The sequence below is a fragment of the Mus caroli genome, unplaced genomic scaffold, assembly GCF_978045245.1.
Source record: "Mus caroli unplaced genomic scaffold, Mus_caroli_1 scaffold_2, whole genome shotgun sequence".
Classification (NCBI taxonomy): Eukaryota; Metazoa; Chordata; class Mammalia; order Rodentia; family Muridae; genus Mus; species Mus caroli.
In genome coordinates this window covers 92133972-92157665 of record NW_028227257.1, presented here as the reverse complement: position 1 = coordinate 92157665, position 23694 = coordinate 92133972, and the positions used below count along the sequence as shown (strand labels likewise).

Below are 23694 nucleotides of genomic sequence, written 5' to 3'. Positions count from 1 at the left end.
TTAAAGTTTCTGATTTGTTTACTATCTTGCTGACAAAAAAGGCAGGTATTTGTCTTACTAAATAGAAATCTTAGTCCATCCTCAATGATTTAGGGATTGACAACCTTACATAATACCTTTTCTATAGTAGCCAATGATTGAACGTCTAATTTTATGCAAATTGACAGGATGTTTGTTTTATTTTCCTTTCATGATGGGCCAAAATATTAGATTCAGAAACTTTGCATAATCTATTTCAAAGACAGATAACTACGATTCAAAATAATATTGGTGCATATAATCTAGTTTTGTTTTGTTTTGTTCTGTTGGGGTAACATAACAGTAACATGATGGCTTTAATACTTATAAAATTCCCTTAGAGAATTTAATTATTAACAAATACATAAGGCATATAAAGTAGTGAGCTGTCCTATTTAAGGTAAAATAGTTAGACATAGCGATTTTGAGCATATATAATATTGTTATGTTAGTTATGGTATTTTGGAAACTGTAAGAATTCTGATAAAATAGAACAAGTTTACACAGGAAGGGACAAGATCCTAAGTACCCCAGCATAGTTGCAAGAAAAATTAGGGAAAGCTGTGACATTCAAACTATCTCTGATCTGAAGGTTTTTAAGTCTGTGTCACGAAATCAGTGTCTCTGAGTTACAGCCAGCATGCTAGGACAGGCATAAGTACGGAAGCCTGACCTTCTGGAAGAAAAGTTTTCTGTAATTTTAAGATTAGGAAAGTTGAATATCTGTGATCAGGAGGAAAATTGACAGAGGTGGTCTTTGTAAACTTTGATTTTTTTACAAAAAAGCAACCAGCAGTTAGTGCAAACCTCAGATTCCTCTTTATAAGTGAAAGAAACACAGGCAAAGTTGAATTGCTCTCAGAAGATCTGTTTGCACCTGCTTACACCTAAGCAGAATTATGTAAAAGGGGTGTTCTTTATTTAAGTTTAATAAATCATGAAAAATTACAGGCAGATGAAAGAGATAAAGTTCAGAATTGTTGGCAAAGTAGTGATAAAATGGTTTGTGGATGTTATATAGATTTGAATATATTTATAGAAATGTGCAAGGCACTATGATCATATTTACCCCTGCTACTCTCTCTTACTTCCTCTCACTCCTGCAAAACCCTCCTTCTCAAACTGTCTGCCTCCTTCTTTCATGTCTTCTTTGTGACTCATTGAGTTTAAAAATTGGCAATTCACTTAAATAAACATATTTTAATGGATGAATAAAATGGGGTACAGAATAAATTCAAGTAATTCAAGATCATTGGTTATTTTGATTTATCTACTGTTTAAGTTTTGTGTAAAGTAAAAACTGAATGCATGACGTCTCAATAAATTCAAATGAGTTCATGTATGCAATTACTCTGTTGAAATTAAAAATATTCTTCATTTTTAAAGAATTGATTTCTTCAGAATTTTGTCTACTTTCCTGTTTGCTTTCTATTATTGTTCTGATAAAACACACTTTAGATATACACTGTGTTTTTAACTTCACTGAAATGGAAATAATTTTAAACTCACCTGCATTGGTTCTATACACAATTAGTTTTACAAAGTTCTCCTCTGCATAGAATGTTTAGTGAATTTTTTGTGTTATCTAGCAGACTGATTGCAAGTTTGCTTCTAGATTATTCCCTATTATATCAATGATGTCTAAAAGTCTACAATTTGAAAGTGTTTATGCATCCTAACTCAGATGTGATTGTGTGGATAAAACAGTGTATATAAAGCCTGGGTTCTATCCATTGTATCATCAAAACAATGTTAGCAAACAGTGAACACAGAAACATTCATGATATCAGGATTTCATTATTTCAAGACAATGAAAAGTAGAAAGAGTAGGTAAAATAATTGGGAGAATGTGAGGAATTCACCTTGAGAACTTAACACTGATATTTTGGAAACTGATAGTGATATATACACTTTAAGATGACATGATGAGCTGGGTAGTGGTGGCACATGCCTCTAATCCCAGCACTTGGGAGGCAGAGGCAGGTGGATTTCTGAGTGAGGCCAGCCTGGTCTACAGACTGAGTTCCAGGACAGCTAGGGCTACACAGAGAAACCCTGTATTGAAAAAAACAAAACAAAACACACAAACAAACAAAAAACCAACCAACCACACAAACAAAAAAGACATGATGGCTAAACTTCATTGTCAACTTGGCACACCTGGGAAGAGGGACCCTCAGGCAAAAAATCATTTCCATGTAATAGGTCTGTGAGCATGTCTGTGTGGCATTTACTTGATTGTTTATTGGTATAGAAAATCCCAGGTTAAGTTGGGCCATTCCATCACTAGGAAATTGTGTCTGGACTATATAAGAAGGACTACAGTATATGAGCCTGAGGCTAACAACTGAGCAGCATTCCTTTATGGATTCTGCTTCAGTCCTTGCCTCCAGTTTCTGGCCTTGTCTTGTCTTGTCATCAACAACTGTTTTTTGTAAGTCAATAAACCTTTTCCTTTCCAAATTTATTTAGGTCAGTGTCTTATCACACTAAAAAAAACAAATTACAACAGACAGTCTAGGATGGTTGAGTGACTTGTATTTATTAATTAAAATGTAGCTGACTCAAGTGTTTGATCAAGACATCATTAGGATGTTAAAATACAAACAATATACATGATTGCTCTCCTCAACATGTTGGATGTAGGTACATAGTTGATTTAAAAAAATCTAGACTGCTTTTTCATGTGGTAATATTTATTCTGTGAGTTGAAAAATGAATTGTTTATATACATATAAATACATAGGTATTTATAAATATAAGTTAAAATCAGTGAGACTAAAAACACATTTTTCAATTAAGAAATGAAATTTTATCTATGTATCTAGTGATTCCAAATACAAAAGACAGAGGATCTGTGTCACAACATATTTTAAAATAGACAGTGCACAAATATATTTCATGTATTTGTTCTTATATATATTTATACTTCATATATTTACATGTAATTGTTTTCATACTTGATCATTCATTTCTGATTCTTTAGAATAAACAGCAAAAAGGAAACAGGGATTCTGATCCTTTAGAAGTATCTGTTTTGTAGTTCTTTGGTGGTTTTATATACATTTTTATTGGATAATACATAATTACAGAATGATTACACAAATATAATTTATCCTAAAACATTAATATGCATCTCAAGAATGTAAGAAAATTCAGCAGCAATTTTTATTTTCAAGGTGTTTCAAATAGCTCCCTTGGAAATCTTTTTTAAATAAAAGTGAAATATCAAAATTCTTCAAACAATATACATTTTTAATCTAATCTTTGCCCATAAAGGGCAAAATATTCAGCATTGTGATAAACATATTTCTTACTTGTTTATAATTTATGTAATTTCAGATAGACACAGACACTGTGGATCATGGACTATAGGACTAATATTACAGAATTTATTCTCCTAGGGCTTTCTCAGACAAAAGAAATAGAAGTTATCTGCTTTGTATTATTTTTACTTTGTTACATTGCAATTTTATTTGGGAACCTACTTATCATGATTTCTGTCACATGGAGTCACCTCATCAATCAGCCTATGTATTTTTTTCTGAGTTATCTTGCACTTTCAGATTTGTGCTACACCTCCACGGTGACACCCAAGCTGATTATCAACTTAGTCACAACAAAAAAGTCAATTTCCTACAATGGTTGCATGACGCAGCTCTTCACTATGCACTTCTTTGGTGGCATTGAGGTCTTTATTCTTACAGGAATGGCTTATGACCGCTATGTGGCCATCTGCAAGCCCTTGCACTACACCATCCTCATGAGCAAGCAGAAGTGTGATGCTGTGATTGCGGCTTCCTGTGCTGGGGGATTTCTGCATTCCTTTGGTCAATTTCTCCTGGCAGTCTTCTTACCCTACTGTGGCCCCAATGAAATAGATCACTACTTCTGTGATGTGTACCCTCTGCTTAAACTGGCCTGTACTGACACCAGAAAAATTGGTTTCTTGGTCATTGCTAACTCTGGCCTAATGGGCTTAGTGACTTTTGTGGTCTTGTTGATATCATATGGTGTGATCTTATACACTGTCAGGTCTTACTCTGCAGACAATCGTCGCAAGGCTCTTTCCACATGCAGTTCACATGTCACAGTGGTAGTCCTTTTCTTTGCTCCTCTATTGTTTATTTACATTCGACCAGCAACTACATTACCAGAAGACAAAGTATTTGCTCTCTTTTATACTATCATTGCCCCCATGCTCAACCCCCTAATTTATACACTCAGAAATAAGGAGATGAAGAATGCCATCAAGAGACTATGTTACCTTATGTCAGGGAGTGAAGGAAACAGGCTGAAGGGTGTCACTGTTTTCTACCATCACACAGTTTCTTGAAGGTTTTTATAACTTTAATCAGCAAAAGACAAATGTCCTGTCAATGTGTCTTATACCTAGTGATATGTACAGGTATCTCAATGAGAATATATTTACTCTTCTCTGTGTTAAACCAGATATTTTGACTGTCCTTTTTCAATTTTCTGCTGTTGTTGATGTCTACATGGCTTGTACTAAACTGCAACTTTGGTTTTGAAATTAATTATGCTTGACAGAAAATCATTCACAGCAATGTGTTACCTAAATGACCACAGAGAGCACATATAATGCATTATGCTGTTTGACTGTGTTTAGTAAACTCGATATAGATCCAGCTTCCATAAATAAGCAAAGATAACACTTATCTGTACCTGCATCAGAGAACATCTAAAAGATACACTTTCTATATCACAGAATATTTCTTACAATTTTATATTCTAGCTTAATTTTAAAACAGCATATTTTTTAACATTTTACATTTCTAAAATCAATAAATATTCCCAAGCCAAAAATTCTCTTTCACATTATTGGCATCCCCTGGCTTTTACAAAATTTCCATAATCTCCTCTTCTTCAATGTGTCCTGTGCCTTGTGAGGTCCCACTGTATTATAGATGTTTCTTTTAAAGATGAATATTCCACACTTATTCATTGAGATTTGGCCTGATGTATGTTTCTGTAACAACCATTCATTATTCTGAAAAGTAAATTTCTTTAATGAGGGTTGAAAGAGTTTCTTTCCTTATTTAGTAGTTAAGAATCAATGAAAAATTAGTGATTATTGAATGGTACCATTGAACTAACACAAGTATTAAAAATATATGTAAAGCTAAGACAAGAAATGTCTAAGACAAATCAATGCTTAATTTTGATTCAAGAGAAGTTCAGAGAACTCAGAAAAACTGCATTAACAAGAAATAGCTGTCTCTTGTGAGGCTATGCCGGGGCCTAGCAAACACAGAAGTGGATGCTCACAGACAGCTATTGGATGGATCACAGGGCCCCCAATGGAGAACCTAGAGAAAGTACCCAAGGAGCTAAAGGGATCTGCAACCCTTTAGGTGGAACAACAATATGAACTAACCAGTACCCCCCGGAGCTCATGTCTCTAGCTGCATATGTATCAGAAGATGGCCTAGTGGGCCATCAGTGGAAAGAGAAGCCCATTGGTCTTGCAAACTTTATATGCCCCAGTACAGGGGAACACCAGGGCCAAGAAGTGGGAGTGGGTAAGTAAGGGAGTGGGGGAGGGAGGGTATGGGGGACTTTTGGGATAGCATTGGAAATGTAAATGAAGAAAATACCTAATAATAATAATAATAAATAAATGGACTGTAAGATGGTTTATCTTCTGTCTAATTTAAACAACAGCAAACTTAGCGCTGAATAAGGAGGAATCTCTAAAACTGTAAGTATGATGGAGGAGGATGTAGAGAAAAGAACATGGACTAGCTTTCTCTAAACAGTGAAAACATGAGCTTCCCCTTTCTCTCTGTAAACAAGGAAACATGGGCTAGCCCTCTTTAAACAGAAAAGCATGGGGTAGCCTTCCAATTCAGTATAAATGGCTCCATTAATCAAAGAGAAATGGAAAAATAATTTCCTAAAACATTGAACCTTGTTTATCTTCATCTAATTTTTACATTCATGCTGAAACCCCTGAGCAGTAATTGGAACAGGAAACATACACAGAGCTGGTCTATACACTTGGCAGTGCCCGCATAACAACCAGCAAATTCTTGAATTTGTGTGCATGCATGCATGTGTGTGTGTGTGAGTGTGTTTGTGTGCGCGCACACGAGCATGTTTCAGAAATTATATATATATGTATATATGTATATATATACATATATATATATAAACATTAAAATATAATGCATATTATTTTTAAGTAGAAAATATCCAACCTAATGCATGAGATACAGATCTAAACAGGGATTTTCAAAAGAGGGAACTCAAAGGGATAAGAAGCTCTAACAGAATGTTCAAGATCTTTAGTCATCAGGGAAATCCAATTAAAACTTTGAGAGTTCATCTTAAACCACTTAGAACAGCACAGTCCTTTGCCTATATATTATGGTATTGGCTGTGTATTTGTGTGTGTGTGTGTGTGTGTATGTGTGTGTGTGTGTATGTGTGTGTATGTGTGTGTATGTGTGTGTGTGTGAATGTGTATATTTCTGAGCCTTTATATGCTTCTTGTATTTTCCTTTGACTCTTTTTCTTCTATTTGTTAGTCTTATTCTGATCTTTATTTTTTTACTATTTTTTTTTTTTGCCGTCCAGTCATTACCCCCTCCCAGTCCACCTTCTCACAGTTCCTCATCCCATTCTTCCTCCACCCCCCACCCATCTCCAAGAGAATATCCTCACCCCCCCCCCATCTGCCCCTGCCGAGTCTCCCCTTTCTTTTTATTCTTTCGATGTCGATGTTTTCTAAGGAGATTTGGAAGGGAGAGGAGGTGGAGAGGATCACAGAGAAACTGTGATAAGGGAAACCATAATCGGAATAAATTGCATCAAAGATCTACTTTCTTTCTTGTTGTTGTTTTGTTTTTCAAAACAGGGTTTCTCTGTGTAGCTTTGGCTGTTCCAAAACTCACTCTGTAGACCAGGCTGGCCTCAAATTCAGAAATCTTCCTGCCTCTGCCTCACAAGTGATGGGATTAAAGGCGTGCACCACCACCACCTGGCCAAAGGCCTATTTTCAATGATATAAAACTGAAAGGTGAATAATTTAAGTATGTAAAAATAAATAAGAGAGCACTGTGTTATTGCTGTGAACCAATAAAATATAAACAGAAATTTGTTTTAGAATTAAGCAAAAATTTTACTTCCTAACAAACATCCACTTTTTTCTTTTCTTGCTCCATTCTTTTACTCCAGTGTCTTTCTTCTGAGGAAATTTTCTGTCTGGCAGCTTACTTATAGACTCTAGGACCTATCAAGCTTATCAACTCCAGTATGTCACAATACCATAATTCTCCTCAGTCATATTTGATTCCTTGTCACTGTCCACCTTATCCTGGTTTATTAATTTTGAAGCCCCCTTGAGAATATTTCAGGTTATACCCATTGCCTTTGGAAGGCAGTAAAACTGTGTTCACTCAAGGTGAACTGTTTTTTGTTTTTGTTTTTGTTTTAAATCTCTGCATTCAGAATACTTGATTGATGGATCATTGTACTCTGGGATGGTTAGGGACTCAAGGACTATGTATGACTATCACTACATATTATATCAAAGCAGTGATTCTGAAGCTTCCCAATGCTGTGTCTCTTTAATATAGTGCCCTCTGTTGTGCTGACTCTCCCAACCATAAATTTATTTTTGTTGCTAATTCATAAATGTAACTTTGTTACTGTAAATATCAAATATACAGGATATCTAATAGGTGACCCCCGTGAAAGAAAGGTTCTTTTGACCCCTGCTGATTGTAAGCTACAAGATGAAAACCACTATAATGTGGTAATGAGTTTGGGAAGAAGGTTAGCAGGTAAGACCATTTGCCGTGTAGGACCTTAGTTCTCATCTCCAGCACTCATGTAAAAAGTAAGGCATGACTGCACATGCCTATAACCCCCTCTTCACATTGAGGGGAAAAGACAAATGAATTCTGTGAAATCAGTGGCCATTTAATCTATCCAAAATAGTTCTGGTTTTGTGAGAGATTCAATTTCAAGAGAATATGAAAAGAAGGATCAAGGATGAACCAAATTTACTACTATGACTTGTGCATATTCTTACCAGGACCCACCAATGCCATTACACAAATCTTCAGGCACCACAACACCCCCCCCACACAAACAAACAAACACCCTAATAAAAGTCTAAACAAGTCATATAATTAATTTCTTCTGTTTAAAAAAACTGGTATAGTGCTTGTCCCTCAAGAAAATGTCTATAACACAGCTTTAGAAATTTAACCTAAGCATTAGAAGACATGGCCACTAATACTGTTGCAACTAAGAACGGTTAACATCTTCTGTGTTATGCAGTAATTATTGTCCTATATAACCAGTTTCTCTTTGACTACTTACTTTCAAGACAAGGAGGAGTAAGCATAATAAGAAATAAAATCTGTTGCATCTACACTAGTAGTAACTGTAGGGTAGGATCAATAAGCATGCATGTATTTCTACAACTATTGATAGATGATATATAGATTGTCTGTAGAGATACCTTTTATTTACCTGATGTAATTGTCAGAGGTTTACTGCCTCCATGTTCTAACCTAGGTCTTGTCCTGGAAGCTTCTAGCCGCTATATAATCTTATCTAGGTCTAGATATTCAGCCTGTGAAACTGATGAATAAGTTTACGCCCTCCTAGTTCTTTCTGAACTGATGGCTGGCTCAATTCAGCTGCTCTGGCCTGAACTCCTTCCCAAGCAGACTGATTCACTCTGGCTTCTCTCAGATTCTCCTGAATTACTCTGCTTGACCTCATACTAACTTTGACAATATGTTCTAATCTTCTGGCTCCTTCTCATTCTCTGGATTGTTTATCTTCACTTGTATCTAACTTGTTCTCTCTGCTAACTGTCTCTGTACAAATGTCCCAGTAAAACTTTCTTCTTTCTTCTTTTCTCCCTCAGAACTCCTTTACTTAAGTAGCCTTTCTTTCTCTGTGTTCTCCTGAGAGTTGGGTATATCTTATTCTTTCAAGTCTTTCTTTGATTTGTCACTTTGTATGCCACTCAGTACAACATAACATTCAAACATGGGTGTGTCTTCTACAAATTAATTTTACTTTCATTGTTTGTGATTAAAGTTCTGTGCTAAGGGTGTGTCTGAATTCCAATCAGAGGGATTAAAGATATGTACTAATGCTGAGCTACACCATGTATAGAAACAGTTTTTTTTTTCATTAAATAACAAAATCTCACTTTCACATTGTGATTCAGTACACTGCAATAGTCATTAAAAGATGCATGATAGATAGATAGATAGATAGATAGATAGATAGATAGATAGATAGATAGATAGAAAACAGACTAGTTTTGTGTTGGGTTCTATAAGAAAGCAAGCTGAGCAAGCCAGCGAAGCAAGCCAGTAAAGAACATCCCTCTATGGCCTCTGCATCAGCTCCTGCTTTCTTTTCTTTTCTTTTTTATTAGGTATTTTCCTAGTTTACATTTCCAATGCTATCCCAAAAGTCCCCCATCCCCACCCCCCCATCCCCTACCCACCCACTCCCCCTTTTTGGCCCTGGCATTCCCCTGTACTGGGGCATATAAAGTTTGCAAGTCCAAAGGGCCTCTCTTTCCAGTGATGGCTGACTAGGCCATCTTTTGATACATATGGAGCTAGAGACAAGAGCTCCGGGGTACTGGTTAGTTCATATTGTTGTTCCACCTATAGGGTTGCAGTTCCCTTTAGCTCCTTGGGTACTTTCTCTAAGCTCCTCCATTGGGGGCCCTATGATCCATCCAACAGCTGACTGTGAGCAATCACTTCTGTGTTTGCTAGGCCCCAGGCATAGTCTCACAAGAGACAGCTATATCTGGGTCCTTACAGCAAAATCTTGCTAGTGTATGCAATGGTGTCAGCGTTTGGAAGCTGATTATGGGATGGATCCCCAGATATGGCAATCACTAGATGGTCCATCCTTTCGTCACAGCTCCAAATTTGGTCTCTGTAACTCCTTCCATGGGTGTTTTGTTCCCATTTCTAGGAAGGGGAAAAGTGTCCACACTTTGGTCTTCATTCTTCTTGAGTTTCATGCGTTTAGCAAATATCTTGGGTATCCTAAGTTTCTGGGCTAATATCCACTGATCAGTGAGTACATATTGTGTGAGTTCCTTTATGATTGGGTTACCTCACTCAGGATGATGCCCTCTAGGTCCATCCATTTGCCTAGGAATTTCATAAATTCATTCTTTTTAATAGCTGAGTAGTATTCCATTGTGTAAATGTACCACAATTTCTGTATCCATTCCTCTGTTGAGGGGCATCTGGGTTCTTTCCAGCTTCTGGCTACTATAAATAAGGCTGCTATAAACAGAATGGAACATGTGTCCTTCTTACCAGTTGGCACATCTTCTGGATATATGCCCAGGAGAGGTATTGCAGGATCCTCAGGTAGTACTATGTTCAATTTTCTGAGGAACCGCCAGACTGATTTCCAGAGTGGTTGTACAAGCTTGCAATCCGACCAAAAATGGAGGAGTGTTCCTCTTTCTCCACATCCTCACCAGCATCTGCTGTCACCTGAAATTTTGATCTTAGCCATTCTGACTGGTGTGAGGTGGAATCTCAAGGTTGTTTTGATTTGCATTTCCCTGATGATTAAGGATGTTGAACATTTTGTCAGGTGCTTCTCTGCCATTCGGTATTCCTCAGGTGAGAATTCTTTGTTCAGTTCTGAGCCCCATTTTTAATGGGGTTATTTGATTTTCTGGAGTCCACCTTCTTGAGTTCTTTATATATATTGGATATTAGTCCCCTATCTGATTTAGGATAGGTAAAGATCCTTTCCCAATCTGTTGGTGGTCTTTTTGTCTTATTGCCGGTGTCTTTTGCCTTGCAGAAGCTTTGCAATTTTATGAGGTCCCATTTATCGATTCTCGATCTTACAGCATAAGCCATTGCTGTTCTATTCAGGAATTTTTCCCCTGTACCCATATCTTCGAGGCTTTTCCCTACTTTCTCCTCTATAAGTTTCAGTGTCTCTGGTTTTATGTGGAGTTCCTTAATCCACTTAGATTTGATCTTAGTACAACGAGATAGGAATGGATCAATTCTCATTCTTCTACATGATAACTGCCAGTTGTGCCAGCGCCATTTGTTGAAAATGCTGTCTTTTTTCCACTGGATGGTTTTAGGTCCCTTGTCAAAGATCATGCCTGCTTGATTTCCACTCCTGACTTCCTTAGTGATGAACAACAGTATGGCGGTGTAAGTTGAATAAACCCTTTCCTCCCCAACTTGCTTCTTGGTCATGATGTTTGTGCAGGAATAGAAACCGTGACTAAGACAGATTGATCAATTGATCGATAGATAGATAGATAGATAGATAGATAGATAGATAGATAGATAGATAGATAGATTATTCATACACATATATACATACATACATGCATACGTGGATACATATAATAACAATTAATGAATAGAAGAGGACTTGAATCTGAAATAAAACAAGGAGGGATAAATGGAAAAGTTTGGCAGGAGTAAAAGGAAGAAAGAAATGTAATTGCATTATAATCTCATTTTATTAAAGAGAAAAGTATCTATGAACACACCTTTAAATTACAGGATTAGAAATAAAGAACTGATAACAGAACCATCTGGTCTACCACAAAATACCTTCCAGAACTTGCTTTCTGACTTTTCTAGGACCTGTGAGTGAAGAACTATTGACAGAAAAAAATATCTTGTGCAGTTAAAATCTAATTTTTAAGATTTAAGTTCTTGATATGTTAAATAGACTCCAGTGGACAGTCTCCTAGACTGAAATATAAAGACAACATATATTGGAATCTATAAGCTATTAAATTAAAATAAAGAAGAAATCACAAAATTGAGGTATTTAGGAAATTAAGAGTGTATCTAAGAATACATAAGAAGAGTTAAAGGTGAATATGACCAACATATACTAAATGAAGTTCTTAAAGGTATACAATTATTAAAATGTTACTTAAATTCATTAGTTTTGATAACTGAGTAGTACTCCATTTTGTAAATGTACCACATTTTCTGTATCCATTCCTCTGTTGAGAGACATCTAGGTTCTTTCCAGCTTCTGGCTATTAGAAATAAGGCTGCTATGAACATAGTGGAGCAAGTGTCCTTCCTACTGGTTGGAACATCTTCTGGATATATGCCAAGGAGAGGTATTGCTGGATCTTCCTGTAGTACTATGTCCAATAATCTGAGGAACCGCCAGACTGATTTCCAGAATGGTTGTACCAGCTTGAAATCCCACCAACAATGGAGGAATGTTCTTCTTTCACCACATCCTCCCCAGCATCTTCTGTCACCTGAATTTTTGATCCTAGCCATTCTGACTGGTGTGAAGTGGAATCTCAGGGTTGTTTTGATTTGAATTTCCCTGATGATTAAGGATGTTGAACATTTTTTCAGGTGCTTCTCAGCCATTCGGTATTCCTCAGTTGAGAATTCTTTGTTTAGTTCTGTACCCCATTTTTAATGGAGTTATTTGAATTTCTGGACTCTAGCTTCTTGAGTTCTCTGTATATATTGGATAGTTATGAAATTCTTAGGCAAACGGATGAATCTGGAGGGCATCATCCTGAGTGAGGTAACACAATCACAAAAGAACACACATGATATGCACTCACTGATACGTGGATCTTAGCCCAGAAACTTACAATACCTAAGATACAAGTTACAGAACATATGAAACTCAAGAAGAAGGAAGACCAATGTGTGGATAATTTGTTCCTTCTTAGAATGGGGAACAAAATACTCATGGAAGGAGTTACAGAGACAAAGTTTTGAGCTAAGATAGACGGAAGGACTGCCCCACCTGGGGATACATCCCATAAACATCCACCAAACAAAGAAACTATTGCATATGCCAGCAAGATTTTGCTGACTGGACCCTGATATAGCTGTCTCTTGTGAGGCTATGCCAGTGCCTGGCTAATATAGAAGTGGATGCTCACAGTCAGCTATTGGATGGAACACTTGGCCCCCAATGAAGGAGTTAGAGAAAGTACCTAAGGAGTTGAAGGGCTCTGTAACCCTGTAGGAGGAACAACAATGTGAACTAACCAGTACCCCCAGAGCTTGCGTCTATAGCTGCATATGTAGCAGAAGATGGCCTAGTCGGCCATCATTGGGAGGAGAAGCCCTTGGTCTTATGAAGATTATATGTCTCAGTACATGGGAATGTCAGGGACAGGAAGCTGGAGTGGGTGGGTTGGGGGGCAGGTTCGGGGGAGTGTATGGGGGGCTTTTGGGATAGCATTTGTAATGTAAATGAAGAAAATATCTACTAAAAAAACAAAATAAATAATAAAAAAATAAAATATTATAACCAAAAAACCCAACCCCCCAAATGCTACTTTAATATGAAACATAATTTTAGATTTGGTAATGCTAGAGAGCTCTGATAATGTTTTTTTGAGTTGTAGACAAGGAGAAAAACACAGAATATTTAAGGTATTCAGACATCCATCAGAGGCACAGATTTCTATCATTTCGAGGAAATGATAGAATAGTTCTATAGTATTTAGTCTGTCAATAGATGCTTATTCAAAAATACAGGATTGGGGGAAAGTGGTGATAAAGAGAAGGTGACACAGTTGGGAAATCAAACTGAACTGTGTAACTAAAGGTACTTCTCACCTCTAGAATTACCTTTATTCCCTCATCTTTGCCTGCTTATTCTTTTCTAAAGATCTCTATAAACATAGAGGATTGTACAATTTTCCAATAAACCAAGAGTGTATTTTAACTGTTGAAAGTATTCCGTTAATACAATTTATGAATGATTTAGGTCAAGGAGAACAACATCATTGAAATGAGTAATGGCCAAGGATTCAGACTGTGCAGGAAGCAGAGTGCAGAATCTTACCCTTAGCCCTATTTCACTGTTACAACATTGATTACAAAATACAAAGTATGTAAGTTAACAATCTGTAATGGTTACTTTTCTCTTGCTGGACAATAAAATGCTCCCTATATCTTAATATTGAAAATTTCCCAGAAGATAGATTAGAAGAGATGACATCCAACCAAGGAAATATTTGTTGGCATGTGAAGACAGTATTCTCCCATAACTGCAAATACCCTCTAATTTTCAGGAGTTATCTAGCAAGTGCATTGTGCTGGACTGATATTAGTTCAGCAGATCTCCTGTAAAAATTTATTCATGTTAAACTTCTGAATTTTCAGTAATGTGAAGAATTATTTAATATAATTTCTTAATGTATTTAGGTATTTATAACTATATGTGTGGAAGGAATGAAATGTCAGGTTCTGGTTACATTGCCCACTCATGATCCTCCTGTCTCAGCCTGAAATTATGGGATTAAAGTACTGAATCATCATGCACATCTGTAAATACTTACTGATTTCTCTTTGTTTACATTAATGTACAAAGAAGAGTATTTCTCAAGGATATTTGGCACATACTTTTGACAGTAAATGGAACTGGGATAATAATTTTTAAAACATAGAAACATAAAGTGAAAATACACATGAACAATTAAAACACCCAGACCACAATATTTCTAATTTGAAATTCTTATAATTAAGATTTTAAACACGGTATCTGGAGAGATCAAACAACATTTGAGAGTACATACTTCTATTGCAGAGTACCAGAGTTCAAGTCCTAGCATTTCAACTGTCTGTGACTCCAGCTCTAAAAAACTGGATGACTCTGGCCTCTCAAAGTATAGGTACTCATGTGCTCACATCCATACAAAGACAGATTTGTTGGGGTCTTGAATCATCAGACAGACCACAGAAATTCAACCTAGGACTGAATAATTAGGGCTGTTGACCAGACTTAGGTGATGACTGCAGCCCCAAATGCTTCTCAGGGTCAGTTTATGAAAGCAAAAACCACAATGCTCATGTACAGGTACATACATAAGAACTGCTGCTGGTGAACTCTGACTCAAGCTACTTTGGCTAGCTAGACAACACATTTCTAACTGACCTTTATCCTAATTGCTCCTACATGGAGCTTATGCTTGTGGAATTTCTTAGGATTAGCAAACCTCACACTGTAAAAGGGTATGTGTGGTCAGTTTGACCCTGCTCCACTCCAAGTTGAGCTATTTTTCTGTGTCAGTAACAATGTTAAATGTCTCACAGGCATGGAACCAAATGGCTACAGCTATGCTGGCAGAGCAGACTTGAATGACACTCATACAACCCCATAAATAAAAATGATAAACATAAATCCTTAAAATTATTTAGTAATTCTGAAAATGAAGTTGTGTTGATGCTTTCAGTAACAATTGTTAATAAATTACATGATCTTTTGATTATCACTGTGTCTGATACAAAAGGACCTGTGAGACCCACCACTAAAACATATCCACGTGCCTCAGCATATCCACACATATGTCACACACACACACACACACACACACACACACACACACACTCACAAGTTTTCATTTCTTTAAAAAATAATTTCAAAGTGCTTGACACTAAATCAAATCAATGAAAACAATTTACTGATCAGTCATAGCTAACTTGCTCTCAAAGAGATAGCATTTTAAAATCTGTTTTTCTAGAGCATTCCAGTGAGAAAATGGAAATTCCAGGTTCCATAGAGAAAATGGAAAGATGATAATAAGTTTATAGAGAGGCAAGTAGTTTACTCTTATTAGAAATTTTTGAAAAAATAGATGAGTAGCTTGTTTCATTATCTAAGATATGGCTGGGTTTCATCCCCTCCCTGATTGGCTCATAGAGATACATGTTGTATTCCTCAACTTTCTGACAAAATATTTTTGTTGTTAATGAATGGATGGTTTATTTTATGCATAGTATGTATTTAGGTATCCTAAAAATCATACTTGGACTTTGTTTTCCTATCATAATTGAATAATCCATTCAATACCATGTGCATGTACCAGGTAATTTATAGGCATTGCACTACATTTCAGTATAGGAGAAATAAGATACTATAAATACTTCCTTGCCACCACATTATAATTGCCTTGTTTCTTTTTGTTTGTTTGTTTGTTTTTAAATTTTTTATCAGATATTTTGTTCATTTACATTTCAAATGCTATCCCAAAATTCCTCTATACCCTCCCCCGGCACTGCTCCCCTACATACTTACTCCCACTTCTTGGCCCTGGCGTTCCCCTGTACATGGGCATATAAAGTTTGCAATACCAAGAGGCCTCTCTTCCCAATGATGGCTGACTAGGCTACCTTCTGCTACATATGCAGCTAGAGACACGAGCTCTGGGAGTACTGATTAGTTCATATTGTTGTTTCACCTATAGGATTGCAGACCACTTCAGCTCCTTGGATACTTTCTGTAGCTCCTCCATTGGGAGCCCTGTGTTCCATCCAATAGATGACTGTGAGCATCCACTTCTGTACTTGCCAGGCATTGGCATAGCCTCACAAGAGACAGCTATATCAGGGTCCTTTCAGCAAAATCTTGCTGGCATATGCAATAGTGTCTGCGTTTGGTGAATTGCCTTCTTTCTAAAGGACACATTATTTCTTCGTTGTGACTTTTTACTCATCATAGCAAGAAAGTCCTTTAAGTCCAATCCAATCACTAATAATTTACTTGAAACTTTTGGATATTATGGCAGCATCGTAATGCAAATGATTTTATAATGAGACTTCTTATAATTTATGGAAAATGTTCTAAATGTTGGAGTGATTGATGGACAACCAGTACCTCTTTTCACCTTATGAATTATTACCTCCCAGTTTTCTTTTCTTCAATCATAAGTCCAGGTATTGACTCAAGATATAATTTATTTCATATTAATATGATATTGATTTCTCTGTCCCACATTTAATTTATGAATACTACTGGATGATGTAGATGATCATATCAGATTCAAACTTAAAAATATAGTATTCAGTAATAAATTTAAGATTTTCTACAATCACAAAATATCGGTAAATTTATAAGCCCTCAATATCCAATAATTTTATTAAATCGTAAGGATATGTTACTAATAAGCACAACAACATCGACTCAATTTGCTTCATATTTTCAATGCAAGTAATCCTTCTTGCCCCAGTTCAGTAGTCTGAAAAATTGATATTTTAATTGTCTTTTAGTAGTTATTAATTGAAGTAAGTTTTATTGTCCACATTTGTTCCACTAAAGACAGTGAACACTATAAGATGATGGCATAGTCTCTAGCTATTTAATTACATTTACATTTTTTCTATTATAAAGCCACATGACCTAATTTCTGTAGGTAAATAAAAAATTTTATTGCATTTTTCATCTCTACATTACTCAGCTTGTAAATTGGCAAATTGACATAGGCAGAACAATGGTATAAAACATTGTAAGCACAATATCTTCAGGGAAAGTGGTAGGAGGTCAAACATTGAAAAATATTTGAAGTCCGAAGACTAAACCTGTCAGGGTTATATGAATCCCACGTGTAGCTCCTCCACTCTGGACCCCATGCTCAGTCCAATGGTTGGCTGCAAGCACCCACCTCTGTATTTTTCAGGCACTGGCAGAGTCTCTCAGGAGACAGCTATATCAGGATCCAGTCAGCAAGCACTTGTTCATATCCACAATAGTGTCTGGGTTTGTTCTGTATATAGGATGGATCCCCAGGTGGTACAGTCTCTGGATGGCCTTTCCCTCAGTCTCTGCTCCATACTTAGTCTCTGTATCTCCTCCCATGGATATTTTGTTTCCCCTTCTAAGAAGGATCGAAGTATACACACTTCGGTCTTCGTTCTTCTCAAGTTTTATGTGGTTTGTGAATTGTATCTTGGGTACTCTGAGCTTCTGTGCTAATATCCACTTATCAGTGAGTGCATACCAATGTGTGTTCTTTTGTGATTTGGTTACCTCAGTCAGGATGATATTTTCTAGTTCCGTTCATTTGCCTAAGAATTTCGTGAATTCATTGTTTTTAATAGCTGAGTAGTACTCCGTTGTGTAAATGTACCCCATTTTCTGTATCCATTCCTCTGTTGAGGGACATCTGTGTTCTATCCAACTTTTGACTATTATAAATAAGGTTGCTATGAACATAAGAGAGCAATCGTCATTTTTACATGTTGGAGCATCTTCTGGTTATATGACCAGGAGTGAGCCTGACTAGTACATAGATGGATGCTCTCAACCAACCATTGGACTGAGCACAAGGTCCCTAAGGGAGGAGCTAGAGAGAGGACTGAAGGAGCCGAATGAGCCTGCAGCCCCAATGGAAGAACAACAATATGAACCAACCAGTACCTCCAGAACTTCCAGGGACTAAACCATCAACTAAAGAGTACACATGGAGGGACTCATGGCTACAGCCACATATGTAGCAGAGGATGGCCTTGTTGGACATCAATGGGAGGAGAGGCCCTTGGTCCTAAGAAAGCTTGATGCCCAAGTGTAGGGGAGTGCAAGGACAGGGATACAAGAGTGGGTGGGTTGGTAAGCTGGGGGAGGGGGATGGGATAGAGATTTTTCGGAGGGGAAACCAGGAAAGGGCATGACATTTGAAATGTAAGTGAAGAAAATGTCTAATAAAAAAGAAGAAGAAGAACAAGAAAATCCTCTGGTTGGGGCAGGGGGACCTGGATGCAGGACAATATTTGAAATGTAAATAAATAAATAAATAAATAAATAAATAAATAAATAAATAAATAAGTAGAATAATCAAGTTTTTTTGGGGGGGGGACTGGAAGAAGCTGAGGAAGAGGTAACCCCCATGAGAAGATGAGCAGTCTCAAATGACCTGGAAATTTCTCAGACACTGAGCCACCAAGCAGGCAACATATACCAGCTGATATGAGGCCCCGACACATATAGAGCAGAGGGCTGCTTGGTATGGCCTCAGTGAGAGAAGATGCAACTAATCCTCAAGAGACTTGAGACCCCAGGGAGTGAGGAGGTCTGATTGTTTGGGGGTGGGTGATGAGGACATCCTCTTAGAAATGGGGAGCAGGTATACGAAGGGGAGCTGTCTAGTAGGGCAGATTGAGAAAGGGATGATGTCTGGACTGTAAAAGTGGATTAAAGAATAAAAATGAAAGTAATAAATTTTTTAAAAAGCAACCTGGAACCTTCACTTTTGGAGTCAGCCTGGCCCTTGAGAGGACCGCACAACTCATAAAGCTTGTCTTGGTATTTGATACATGGATGTGCACTGAAATCTATGCTTATAAGGCTGTCCTGGCACTGTGTACTGACTACAGCTCATTTCTAATGTGTAAGGTTTAACTTGGGTAAACAGGATCTGACATGGCATATGGCAGTCAGGAAGTAGCTCATTCTGGAGACTTTAATGGGGTGGAGTCTGACTCTTGGTATTTACAGAGTGAAGGGGTTTATTGTACCATTCACAAAGTCAGAGGCCCAGAAAGGTTAAGTCCACACTTCCATGCCATCCCACACAGAGATTCTCTTCTACCTGGTTTGAGGAAAGCCTAAAACAGGGATGTGAATATGCAAATCCAATACCTCACCTCCTTCAGTGAACTGCTTCTTTCTGTGTTAGAGTAAGATGCCAGACCCTTGCATGTGTGTATGTGGTTTAATGATCAACTTAGTACTTTAGGAGCACAGGGAATAGAAAGCCCTGATGTAGTATTATTCTCATAAGGTTCACTCGTTACATACATACACACACACACAAATATATATATATAGATAGATAGATATATGAAAACTCAGAAAATATAACACACAAGTAACAATATAATATGTACTACTGATGTTGAATCTGATATAAAATATATGATTAACAGTCACAAGTATATTAATAGTAAATGTGATACTAATCTTTATTCAAAGAGATAATATTTGCAATTAGTCCATGAGAGTTACTATTGTTTTTATTATTATTATTGATTAAACGTGGAATTTTATACCTTCAAATGCTTTGAGATTTAGGAAGACAAACATCCCATTTCAGATTTTGCATGATAATTAGCAGAGAATATCATATGATTCACTTTCAAATAAAAAATAGTTTGTGGCACCAAACTTTTCTCAAAGCATTCTTCATCTCTGTGTTTCTCAGAGTGTAGATCAGAGGGTTGAACATGGGAGCTAAGATGGTGTAGAAAAGAGCAAACACTTTATCTTCTGGGTAAGTGGTGGCTGGTCTGATGTAAATAAAAAGTACAGGCACAAAGAAGAAAATGACAACGGTGACATGAGAACTGCATGTGGAAAGAGCTTTGCTGCGGCTCTCTGCAGGATAAGCTCTGATGGTGTATAAAATGAAAGAGTAAGACCACATCAAGACGACGAAGGTTATCAGTCCCATCATGCCTGAATTGGCAACCACCAGAAGTCCGACTCTGTGTTTATTGGTGCAGGAAAGAGCTAGCAAAGGATAAATATCACAGAAATAGTGATCCATCTCATTGTGGCCACAGAAGGGGAGGCTGATAGCAAGGAGGCTCTGGAGGAAGGAATGTATAAAAGCACCAGCACAGCAAGCAGTGACCATGGCATGGCACCTCCCTCTGCTCATGATGATGGAGTAGTGCAGGGGCTTGCAGATGGCCACATAGCGATCATAGGCCATTACTGTGAGTATGAGGATCTCAATCCCTCCAAAGAAGTGCATTGTAAAAAGCTGAGCCATGCAGCTGGTATAAGAAATTATGTTCCTTTCTACGAGAAGGTCAGTGAGAAACTTGGGTGTCACTGTGGAGGTATAGCACAGGTCTGACAAAGCAAGGTAATTAAGAAAGAAATACATTGGTTGCTCAATTAGCTGGCTATATGTGATAGAAATCAAAATGATCATGTTTCCTCCCAAAATAGCTATGTAACAAAACAAGAACATCAGAAAACATAGAGCTTTAATTTTCTTGTTCTGGGAAAGTCCTAACAGTATAAATTCAGTGATATTATTGGTACTTTCCATATTCCATAGAAATTACAATTCAATGGCATTAGCTGAAAGGAAATGACAGAGAATTAGAAATGTTTATTAATCATGGTATGAATCATAGCAAATACTATAACTAGTATACTCAACTCAACTAGTGAAACATGTTCTTCTACTCTTTCTTTCCCTCTCTCTGTAAACATACATACACATACATCTCCCTCTCTCTCTTTTGCTCTCTCTCTGTATATATATATATATATATATATATATATATATATATATATATAGTGTATACTTCTGTGTCTATTTCTACTTCTTATATCCCATACAAAATTTTCATCACTTGAAAATCATAATCATTTCAATCACATTACTTTAGTAAAAGTGCATAAAATTAAAAAAATATATTAATAGAAAGTATAATCAAACATGTGCTATTACTTTATACAAATAAATTTAGGGGCATAATCTCATTATCACTGTTTAATTTGCCCATTTGGTAGCTTAGAATCATGAGACTTAAAGTGAAGGAAGAAGTCCAAATAAGTCTATAATACTGTTATAGAATTAATATTTGTTGTGAAATTTTTACTTTTGATAGGGAATATTTGGTTGTTAAATTGTGGTCATGGAAAGACTTACATGTGCCAAATACGATGACTGATCATGGCCTGAATAGTATCATATACTTGTGATGGCCATATGAAGCAGAGCTAAGAACAGTATATTTAGTGAAGGTTAAGCAGAAATACTATTTTTAATTTCATAAATTAAAAATAGTAATCCTTAGGCTATAAAGGGACAAAACTCCCTATCCCATCCCCCCTAGCCCTGCCACTATGAGGATGCTCCCCCCCGCCACACCCACCCACTCCTGCCTTCTTGCCCTGGTTTTTCCCTTCAATGGGGCATCGAAGCCCTGCAGGACCACAATGAGGACTATTTATATAATCTTCCTTAAAATTTTTTTCTTGCTATTTGAAACTAAAAAATCTGCTTTATACAACCTATTTTATAATTTTATACTGCTTCCTTTTTCTTTCTTTCTTTCTTTCTTTCTTTCTTTCTTTCTTTCTTTTTCTTTCTTTCTTTCTTTGTAATTGTTTATCAAAACTCATGAAGTCAAAGTCATTAATCATGTGTTTATATCAGAGGATGTCACTACTCTCAATAGAGAAGCTTTTCCTTAAAGAGAATGGGAATTAACCCAGAGATCCACAACTCATAATTGTTGAGGGCTGCAGAGTGCTTAGCCTTACAAGAGACATTCATACCTCACTTGAATGATCAGGGACCTTTGCAGAAAAGGAACAAGAAAACTTGTAAAAGGTGATTGATAATGTCAAAGAAACAGTATTTTCCAGATACAACCTGACAGTAGGACACAGAATTCACAATGATTGGAGGTACATGCCCAACACTTGTACAATCTCTAACTAGACAAAATCCAAGCATGGAGTGTGGACAGTGGGTATAAAATCCAACCACTAGCTGACAAGCTATTAACATTTGGTGGCTTCTAAGAGCGGAGAGTCAGATGTTCTGTTTTAATGATTTTACTTACCCTTGTATTCTGACCATACACCAGAGCAGATTCAAATCTCAAGACTAGCTGAGCAACACATATGGAACTTGAAGGGGAAAGAAGAAAACAGTCAAAAAGAAGTAGTGATCTCAAAGTTGGGTGGAACAAGTTGTGACGGTTAAGAAGGTGGTACATAAATGAGTTGAGGGGAAAGAAAGTATGTCAAAGAAACAATGTATGAACATCTCAAAGAATTAATAAAAATAAATTTATAGTAAAGCTAAATTGACAAATTGCTCCAAAACTTTGGATTATTGTCTCACAGACAATTTTGAGTCTCCATTAATTTAATTATAACTTAGTTTTAAACTTCCTTTTCACTCTGTTATCTATCTATCAACTAGGAGTCTCATGATGTTCCTAATTCTCTTTCTCAGAGAAATTCAAATCTTGACAGTTTTCAATTTTCTTCATCATTCACTATATATTTACCTCACAAGGAAGGCAGAAAAGGAAAAATGAACTTTGTTTTAACAGATTGAATTAATTTTTATTTACTTTTTCTTACATATCTTCAATCTTCTGTATAAATTAAGTTCATAAATCACCCAATAGCCTTTATTAATACTCATTTGAAAAGTAGGAGATAAAATGCTTCCAAAATAGTGAAGAAAGAGGAATTATAAAATGCATATGCACACACTTACATGATTTATACTATAAAACTGTAGAGAATTCAATTTCTTATTTTTGTGTAGCTATCACTTCAGTCTGGATTACTATGTTACATACCTGATAGTCCATCAGGCAAAAAGTGTTCTGGCTCTAGGACTTCCCTTCTCCTTTCTGAGAGAAAACATACTTTCCTGAGACAAAGCCATCACTGTGATTTGAGGGAACAATTTTCATGTTTCTGTCTTTAACATATATCCACTCTGTTTTTAGAGGTGGTAAATATAGTTATAAATTCTCTGGTTAAATTCCAAGATGTGTAACGTGCATTACCTGGGAGATTACATCTCAAGGTATCCTCTTACTTCTCTGTGAGTCATGAGGCATATCCCAAAAGAACTTGAGCAAATGTACAACTTTAAGTGATTTAATTCCTCTCAGACCTGAACTTCATGCAGTAAACTTTAAACTCAGGGCTCTATGTTGACACAATTTTCAAAGAGATGCTAAAGCCTTCTGAGTGTCAAATTACATGACCTAAGAAATTTTGATGGAGGGAAATAAGAGCAATTTATGTGAATTTGGTTTGAACAAAAACAAAAATAGTTGTTCAAAGGGTAAGAGGAATGTTTGTATTGCACTACTTCAAATCTAACGTGTTTTCTAG

At 36.6% G+C, this 23694-nt stretch overlaps 1 protein-coding gene and 1 pseudogene across 1 annotated transcript; one reads left to right on the top strand and one right to left on the bottom strand.

Moving 5' to 3' along the window:
• The first annotated feature begins 3382 nt into the window (after positions 1-3382).
• Positions 3383-4354, top strand: LOC110290034 (olfactory receptor 4P4-like). Its single transcript, XM_021156504.1, has one exon. It carries the CDS (start codon positions 3383-3385, stop codon positions 4352-4354), a length of 972 nt encoding a protein of 323 aa, XP_021012163.1.
• Positions 4355-19911: 15557 nt separating this feature from the next.
• LOC110290124 (olfactory receptor 4P4-like) lies at positions 19912-20863 on the bottom strand (annotated as a pseudogene).
• Between the last annotated feature and the right edge of the window lie 2831 nt (positions 20864-23694).